This window comes from Helianthus annuus, chromosome 7 (assembly GCF_002127325.2).
Source record: "Helianthus annuus cultivar XRQ/B chromosome 7, HanXRQr2.0-SUNRISE, whole genome shotgun sequence".
NCBI classification, from domain to species: Eukaryota; Viridiplantae; Streptophyta; class Magnoliopsida; order Asterales; family Asteraceae; genus Helianthus; species Helianthus annuus.
Genome location: NC_035439.2, coordinates 18,667,502 through 18,676,889, shown reverse-complemented (window position 1 = coordinate 18,676,889; position 9,388 = coordinate 18,667,502). Strand labels below are relative to the sequence as shown.

The window sequence follows — 9,388 nt, the reverse complement described above, 5'->3', positions numbered from 1 at the left end:
CATTTTTCTTTGATTATCCTCAAAACCAATAAGGTGTTCTTTGTCAATTTAAGACCTTTTACAATACTTATCCATCCGTCAGTGACAACACTTTCACCTCTTACACGTCCCAGCCATGCTGTACAACTTATTCCGCTTTCATGATTTATCGTTACCTTTGTCCAGTTCCAGTAATCTCCTCCCACAAGCTTTACAAACTCAATTGGTAATGCCTGTAGTTACATTTACTAATTTCAGTTTACGTAATGAAGTTTACACTTACTTATTGAAGGCATTACAGCATACCAGTTTCAGTGATTAACTGCTTTTTATGGTGTATAAATATCGTATTACTTGATTATTTAATAAACATATCATACTCGATTATGTCCAGTTTTATTCACAAGGTTTGTTTAGTTCATATTCTTTCTGTTTTGAAAACAAGTGCATTGCATTATGTGATAATTGTCTGCATTGTTTTTGTATTACATTCTGAGTTACTAACAGCAAAGTTGATGCATTACTGCTTTCTAATTCTATCAGGTTGCAGGTGGTTATGGATGATTTTCTAAAGAATGTTGTTTTTAGTAACATCGATGATGTGTGGGAAATTAGTGAGGTAATTATAGACCATTTCAAGTTTCGTATTTCAATATTTACATTAGATGTAAGTGGATATATTTATATTTTTTACAGCCACGATCTGTTATAATACTGGGTACCGTAAAGGAAATATCCAGGGAGGTTGGTTGGTTTTCTTTGAAGTGTCCTAATTGTTTAAATGAGGCTTGTACAAAAAACATGGGTTTAACTAAATTTGAAGGAGGTTGTGATCAAGAACAACATACGTTGTATGTGTGCACTAATGAATTTTGTCGAAAAAATGTTATTGATGAACCGGTTTTAAGGTATTGTTATTATTTTGTTGTTATTTACGCTTTCATTTTGACATTGTAACTTTCTTCATCAGTTACCTTATTTTAGTTTATGTAATCCGTTTGAATTCAAATTTATTTGTTATGTTATCAATTAGATTGAAGGTTCGTGTTGAGGATAGCAGTGGTGATGTATCTCTTATTTTGTTTCATAATACAGCATGTTATCGAGAAGTCTGCAAAACAGTTGATTCAGGATAACACAATGGTAGTATGCATGTGTATGATTTATATTTAGTTTCTATTTCTCAAATTATATATTTTTTGTAAGCTAACTTTTTGGTTATATATCCTATCTTTTATGTTTTCAGGATGATGGTACTGTGCGATTTCCAAACGAATTAAAAACTTTGGTGGATAAATTGTTTTCATTCAAGATTGAAGTCAGCGAGACTAACTTGACATATTGTGATGAAGAATACGAGATTCAAAGAATAACTGACAATGAATCAGTTGTTGATGTGGTTAAATAAATGTCTGGGATTAGTCAGGTACTATGAACTTTTAACTGAAGTATTATAGTTGTCTTTAGTTAATAAACTTTTTCAATTTTGGTTTAGAGCTGTATGCTTGATGATAAGAAGAATGGTACTCCAATTTCGCTTGTGATGAGTTCTGATGGTGATTCAATTGATAAAAAAACATGTTCAATGGTTTGTAAAGATACGACGTCTAAGCGTAAATTGCTTGATCTTTACAATTTGGATGTCATTTCGAACTCGAGCATCTGTGAAAGTACAAGTAATAATATTGTGGAGAGCGTGAAAGATGTTGGTAAGAAAGAGATTAGTTTACCGATTTTAATGAGTGAGATGTTGTTTCTTTTGTTTGTTGCATTTTAGAGTGATGGTTTTTATGTTTTTTGTTTGTTCAATGTTTTTTTTTCTGGACATAAACTTTCTCTTTTGTTTTTTTATTCTCGTATGTTTTGATACTGTTAAGCTTTCTTATGTGTGAGTATCTGAAGTTCAGTTTACATATTGGTTGTTAATAATAATATGCTACATTAGTTAAGTTGTATATAAAAAAACTTATAAGAGGAACATAAATATAACCATAATTCATTGACAAAATTATACATAATAACAAAATTTGTCAATACATTAGATGTGGAATCATGTTGTTCGTTAAGTATGAGATCAAAAAGCGAAAACATGAGGAAGATGTCCTACTATCATGGAAAGAAACCCAATACCAACAGCTACATGCACATCAAACAAACTAATTTGCATTCAGTCTAAGAAGCCAGAAATTTAGTAAGAGCTTGCTTTCCTTGGTTGCTTTATACAATTTGCATTCAGTCTACATTGTGTAACTGTTCATGCCATTAACCGTTTAGTGTACCCAGATCCAGGTTTATCTAAGTTTACTAACTTTTAAATTGTTTCATAATTTATAAAAAAAAAAACCAAACGTGTGTTGCTTGTGTACAAATATGTTATACAATTGTGTTTTTGTCATTGTGTTTTTATGTCATTATTTTTGTGTATGTGTGTGTGTCATATATTACATGTGCATCTTCACCTTTTAAAAACATCAATCCTTTACAAGTCATTCATTTCACCAAACACTTGACATCTTCAATGAAAAAGGATTCTTTCAAAAGGTCAATCCTGAAACATTTGCCTTCTTGCTGGTTTTCTACCATCTCATCAACAAGTCATGCACCTTGGGGTACTAAAAAGACAGAAAGTTAGGTAGATGTCTTGTAAGAGGGGCTTCTGCAGTTCAGTGACAACAAGTTTGAAAAACTTGTGCCACACTCAAAGAACATAGCATATGCTAGGAGCATGGTTGTCAAGATTTATCATACACAAACAAGTACAGATACCAAGAGTGTGAAAAGCTTACATCAGGGGGATATCAATTCCTAGACAATAAGCTTAGGGTTTTGACCATACACATGCAGCAGATGTTTTCTTAACCATTGATTGAAGAATATTATGATGCTGCTGCTGTTGCTGTAAAGTCCAACTGATAGAAAAGTAGCTGAAATATATCATCAAAGATTTAATATCTCATTGATTCACCATCAGACATCACTGTTTTTGTTCAAACATCTATTCTGTTATACAATTGTATTAGGATCGTCACTAACTTGTCGATAACCTTCCACATTGCTAATATGTTCATATTCTGGCTCAATCAAAGGAGTGTTGTTTAACAAAACTTGACGACCATCTTTATTGAATATGATTCACGTCCTTTTTTTTTGAAAACACAGAATATCCCTAGGATTTAACTTTAGATCTTCAATAAATTTAAACCAACCATCAGCAATACAATAATTTGGCCCAATCTTTCTAATACGGACTTCCCATTGATGATACTCGGATACATTAAGTATAACCATGTTATCCGGTAAACGATAATCATAATGTTTTGAAATAAAAGTATCTGGTAGAACCTGTAAAAAATAATTATTACAAATTTATGCGTATTATGTTTTTTAATAAATCGTAATAACAAAAAATAAAAAATAAAATCTATAAGAAAATTACGTACAGTTGGAATTTGTATAGGATTTTGAATAATTTTACAAAATGATTTTCCAAACTCTTTATTTGGATCATGAGAGAAGAGGTTGAACTTGAAAGTATGATCACCGAGATAGTTGAAAATCATGAAGAAAGATTCGTGGCCGAAGTAGTTTAAAACCTCACACCATTCATCCGTAAAGTAGAATACATCTTTTATTAATTTGATAACAACAGACCATGAATGCGTTTTATCAAATTTAAGACTAACAGTTGAAGATTCTAACTTATTCATCCATATAAATCTACTCATACATATAGGTATAGCCTGAAAACCAAAAAACAAAAGGCAAATTTCTTTCGAATAAAGGATGAAACAATATGAATCGTTACTTTAAACAAATAATTCGGAAAGGTATGTACCTGTTGTTGAAGGGATAGCGGATCAAGTATTGTTATGATAAAATTCGGACCATGACGATACATGTTAACCCAAACATGAAAAATCAGAAAGAAGACTAACAATCAAATAGTACTTGCAACACATACAATGAAACAAAATATTTCGAGTATGTATTTATAAGAGAAAGTTGTCGTATTATACTTAAAAATACGATTGAATCAAAAGTTGTTATTACTATTTATGTAAATTATTATTCAACTGAATATTGGCCAAAAAAAATTTAATGTAAATATGTACTAAAAAATTAACCGATTTAAAAAATCTTGATAGTTATCTATTTAATAACTACCTACTACTCGTAATTGTAGGAGCTCTAATATACGTGTGTTAACTACTGCTTGTGATAATATTTGTTGGACTTTCATCTTCTTAGGAATCTCTTTTCATATTTGTTGTATTGATCGTCAAAGTGTTTGTTACTTAACCTACATTGACAATGATTGTGAAGTTTCTTCCGTCTCTGCTGATACTGATGAATATAATCCCAAGACTTCCGTCAAAAGTTTTTACACAGTGCAAGGTTGTGTGTAAAGATTGGTTAGTCTATCTTTCAACACCTGAGTTTGCTATGAATCATTGGCGTTTCATGCGCAGATTAGGTGATCATAAGATAATTGCCGTTAACCGATTATTGTGTGATATTCATTATGTGGATAATGAATCCCCTAAATGTTTCTTAGGTAATAAAGTTCACATTCCCTTCACCGCTCGAAGGGCGAAACGTAATTGTAAACTGAGAACAAAATTAAAAATGAGTTTTTGAACCGAGGGCAAAAGCGTAATTTTGAGGTAGGGGCAAAATTATAATTTTATTTTGAGATGGGGGCAAAAACGTATTTTTAAACGAAGGACGAAAGCGTAATTTTAAACTCTGAATAAAATTAAATTTAAAAAAGGTTATGTGTTTGCCTAATCAATACTGGTGAATTGGTAGTTTGGAAACCATTAACTCGTGTGTTCAAGATGCTATCAAATTCTAATTCACATGGTTTTTTTAATCTTGGGTTTTGCGTCAGCTCTTCTGGTGATTACAATATTGTGCATATTAAACGGACACATATGATGTTGGTTGTTAACATTTATTCTCTCAGTGAAGGGTCATGGTCAACTCCAATGTTCTCAAACTACAATCTGTTTAATGTTGACGTCTATAGTTGGTCTGTAGGCACGTTTTGTGCAAATTGTTTGTATTTCGTATTGACTAGGTTGTGGTGTATGGGTAACGCATGTGTACTTCGTTTAGATGTTGATAGCAGGGTAATTTCTGATGTTGGATTCCCAGATACAATGGATGTGGAAGCTACAGGTCACTTGGTTAGTATTCGAGATCAACTCCATATGTTGGTTTGTATCGGATTCTATAGTGTGAATATGGAATTGTGGAAACTTGAAAATGAAAAGTGGTCAAAAGTATTTTTTTTGTCCACCTGCTATTTCTATGCCACTGATGATTGGGTCGTCTGTGCACTATATCAACAGAAATAAGAAGTTCATTATAGTTCAAGAATGGGGTGATATTACTGATGTAACTGTAGAGGCAGAGGAAATGCATGTTTTTTTGCCTATCATCTTTACTCAAGGTGTGAATGGATCTGATTACTTTGAAACTACAATTTCACCAAATGTTTAGTTATGCTATTTTATGTAGTTCTTTTTTTGTTCTTCGTTGTTTTGATCAGTTAGTAATTGATGTTTGTGGTTGTTTTTATGTGTTGTATAGTTTGTCACAATGAGATTGAATCTTTATGAATTAATGTGCTTATATTATCATGTTAAATATTCATTGAGAGTGTATGATTTTAATATTTGCTTTGTGCGTATTTAATTATGATTACATGTGATTGTGGTTTAAAAACAAAAAGGTCTACAAAAAAACACAATGGGCCCTTGGAGACCAAGCCCTTAGAGCAGCTTGGAAGTGCTTACCGTTGTGCAGTTACATAAAATTAGAAACTTCCCACCTTGTAATAGGGGCAGTTAATGATTAGTTTTTAGTTGAATGATTTTTTTAGTATAGTCATTGTGTTTTTTGAGTATCATTGTGTCATTGTTTATCTGTTTTTTATATATTTGATTTCTTTTGTAGTTGCCTATATTTAAATATAACATTGTGTAATTAATTCCTACTTTTTGTTGTCTTTCTCATTCTTTTTTAATAGTGGTTACATATTGTGCAGTTAAGGACAATTAGAGACTTCCCACTTTGTAATATGTCCAGTTAAGGAATAGTTCTTACTGGATTTTTTTTTTTTTTTTTTGCTGGAATATTGTCATTTTATGTTTTGTTTATCATTGTGTTTTTGGTTTTCTGTTTTCCATATATTTGATTTTTTTTGTAGGTGTCTATTTTTATATATTGTATTGTGTAACTAACTTCCTATTATTTTGTTGCGGTTCTCATTATTTTTCAATAATCTAATTATCATAAAAAACAATATTTTTATAAAAAGGACAAAATATATAAAACCCAATGCCAAAAAATATCTACGATGTAATTATTTTCATAATTGTAATAACACAATGTTTGACAACTAACAAAGTAATTTATAAAAATAAGATTAATTAATAAAAAGTATATTCTTGTATGTGATTGATTAAAAAGTATCTCCATGTATGTGTATATGTTTACCTGTAAATTAGAAACGGTTTCTAATATATATTGTTATTTAATTTTATTTACCCCCTATCGCCCATAGTATGTGAAAACCGTTTACCACCACTACTCGGAGTTTTAGGAGTTTTTACTCACATGTGTCAACTGTTAATTGGGGTAGTTTCTATGTAGGTATTCATTTTTCAAAGGAATCGCTTTTCGTATGTGTTTTCTTCCTCTCTCTATCAACGTCAGTATTTTTAATTAAAGTATAATCGTAAGTGAATATGAAGGATCTTCCATCTCTGTTAATATTGATGAAGATTATTCTAAGACTTCCGGCAAAGGAGGTTATACGGTGCAAGGCTGTGTCTAAAGAGTGGTTAGCCTATCTTTCAACTCCTGAGTTTGCTAAGAATAATTTTCGTTTCTTGCGAGTATTAGGTGACCAGAAAATAATTGCTCTTGACAAATCATCGTGTGCGATTCGTTACGTTGATGTTGCATCTCCTAGATGTGTTTTAGGCAATAATATTCACATTCCCTTCGATTGTCATACATGTAATGTGATCTTTTTAGCAAGTTTGGATGGCATGGTATGTGTTTGCTTATGTAATACTGGTGATTTGGTTGTTTGGAATCCACTAACTCGTGTGTTCAAGATGCAGAGAAATTCAAATTATCAGGGATTTTACAATATGGATGATGATAGTCTTGGGTTTTGTGTTGACTCTGCTGGTGATTACAAAATTGTGCACATTAAATGCACTCATTTCAGGTTGACTGTTAACATTTATTCGTTTAGTGAAGGTTCATGGTCAACTCCAATGTTCTTAATTGATAGTCCATATGATATTGTTGTTTATAGTTGGTCCGTTGGGACGTTTTGTAGGAAAAGTTTGTATTTTGTACTGACCAAATTCTGGTGTATGGGTAACACAGCGGTTCTTCGTTTGGATGTTGAGTCGAAGGTAATAGAAAATGTAGGTTACCCAGATACATTGAGTGTGGAATCTATAGGTCAGTTGGTGACTATACGAGATGAACTTCATATGTTGGTTAGTATTAGAATGCGTAGTGTAGATGTTCAATTGTGGCATCTACAAAATAATACTTGGTCGAAAGTGGTGTCTTTTGTACCCCGTGTGTTTATGCCGTTGATGATAGGGTCATCTATGCACTACATTGATGGTAATAACAAATTAATTATAGTACACGAATGGGGTGATGTTGCTCAGATAAACGTAAGGGCAAAGAAGATGCATGGTTATTTTCCTATCATCTTTTACACAAGGCATTGTAGGTGCAAGCTATATTAAAACTATAGTTTCACCACATTATGGTTTTGTATTTAGTTGTTTGTTGTTATCATTGTGTTATATACATAGTATTATGTTTGTGGTTGTTTTTGTGGTTGGTATTTTTTTGTATATGGAGAATCAATATTCGAAATTAATGTGTTATTTTAATTGTTCTATTATGTTTATAATATGTTTGGTGTGTAATATTTTATGCTAGTAAATATAATCAACGTTTGTTTGTCATCGGTAGTTCTTTAACACTTTGAAAACATCCAACTTTCATATATCTTATCTAAGTTCATCTAATGGTGTTATTAATTTCTACGTTTATCAATTTACAAATAACTAATTCATTTTAAATTGTGCGAATTAGATGTAAGATTTTAATTTAGTATGTTTGACAATTCGATGTATGACAATACAAGAATAGTTGTAGTTTCTAATTGCAATCGCATAAAAAAGTCATTATTATCTTAAATATGGAGACACTTTTTTATGGAGTCACTTATTGATGTTCTAAATAGTTGGATAGGAAGTCATTATGATATTAAAATATGCAGTGCATTTGGATGATGGAAATATTACCAATAAGACTTCTAATGTTTTATACAGGAAATCACAACTAAATATGAACTTTGACTACCGTTTACAAATTCTAATTCTAAACAAAATATGTCGTCCATGCCCTAATATAGTAATAATTGTCATCAAGTTTAGGCTACCAACCAACCAAAAAAACACAATAAACTATTCCAACATGTCCCACCAAAAACCATCAAACGAGGACGACAAAAGGCATTAGTTTATATACGTAGACATCTGCATCATTAGCAGATAACGTTAACTGCTAAGCTTGGCTGACTGCATCCACATGCGTCAACATGAGGAGGTTTCCTGATTCTACATAAGTTAAATGCATATTGTCACCCGCGTTAATATCATTTTCCTTTATGATTTGCAATTCAAAAGGGGGTGGCGGCGCAGCTTGTTGCCCGTCTACCAACCCATGATTTGTAATTTGCTCTAACCTTCTAATGAATTGATGAAAATCACTTTTTTTATGAAACTTGGCCACCCTTCAATCGCATACCTAAATCCGTTTCCATCCTTCTGTCGCTTAACTATTTCACAACTGTTTTCCCATCCATGTTTCTGACATTCATCTGATGCACCTTCTTTGTTAGCCTTGCCCTGTTTACAACTTCTACAGGTAATCGCTGCATTGATGTTAGAGTTAACAAGTATATTAGCCGTGTTGGATATAATTGTCAGCAGCAACAAATATTAATTGTTAATTTTCGAATTAACATAATTTAGTATCTATTATCTATTGTAGTTATTCTATGAAGGTTATAAGTGAAGTTATACTTTATTGTCTAGAAAAAAAACAACTGTTTTAAGGTTTTTTGTTGCAAACCAAGTTCAATTGTTATGTGTTTAACTGGTAATTCTGTACGTATAAATAGCCTCATGAATGGTGTTGTAAATTGTTCTCATTAAATAACAGAAATAACATACCATTTGATAATTTGCTTTCCCGTTGAATTGATACGCACCACTTTCTTGATCATAATTTTGATGTGCAACACGTTTTTCGTCTTCATTGCTTACCTTCAACGCCATCTGACTTGTTTTCCCGT

At 31.7% G+C, this 9,388-nt stretch overlaps 1 protein-coding gene and 1 long non-coding RNA gene across 2 annotated transcripts; both read left to right on the top strand.

Moving 5' to 3' along the window:
• The first annotated feature begins 321 nt into the window (after positions 1 to 321).
• Positions 322 to 1,758, top strand: LOC118480332. Its single transcript, XR_004861975.1, has 5 exons — positions 322 to 598; positions 676 to 887; positions 1,013 to 1,122; positions 1,226 to 1,405; positions 1,475 to 1,758. It is a non-coding gene; the product is annotated as an uncharacterized LOC118480332 (long non-coding RNA).
• A 4,976-nt stretch (positions 1,759 to 6,734) lies between these two features.
• Positions 6,735 to 7,766, top strand: LOC110866515 (putative F-box protein At4g17780). The gene has a single exon (XM_022115663.1). It carries the CDS (start codon positions 6,735 to 6,737, stop codon positions 7,764 to 7,766), a length of 1,032 nt encoding a protein of 343 aa, XP_021971355.1.
• The last annotated feature ends 1,622 nt before the right edge of the window (positions 7,767 to 9,388 follow it).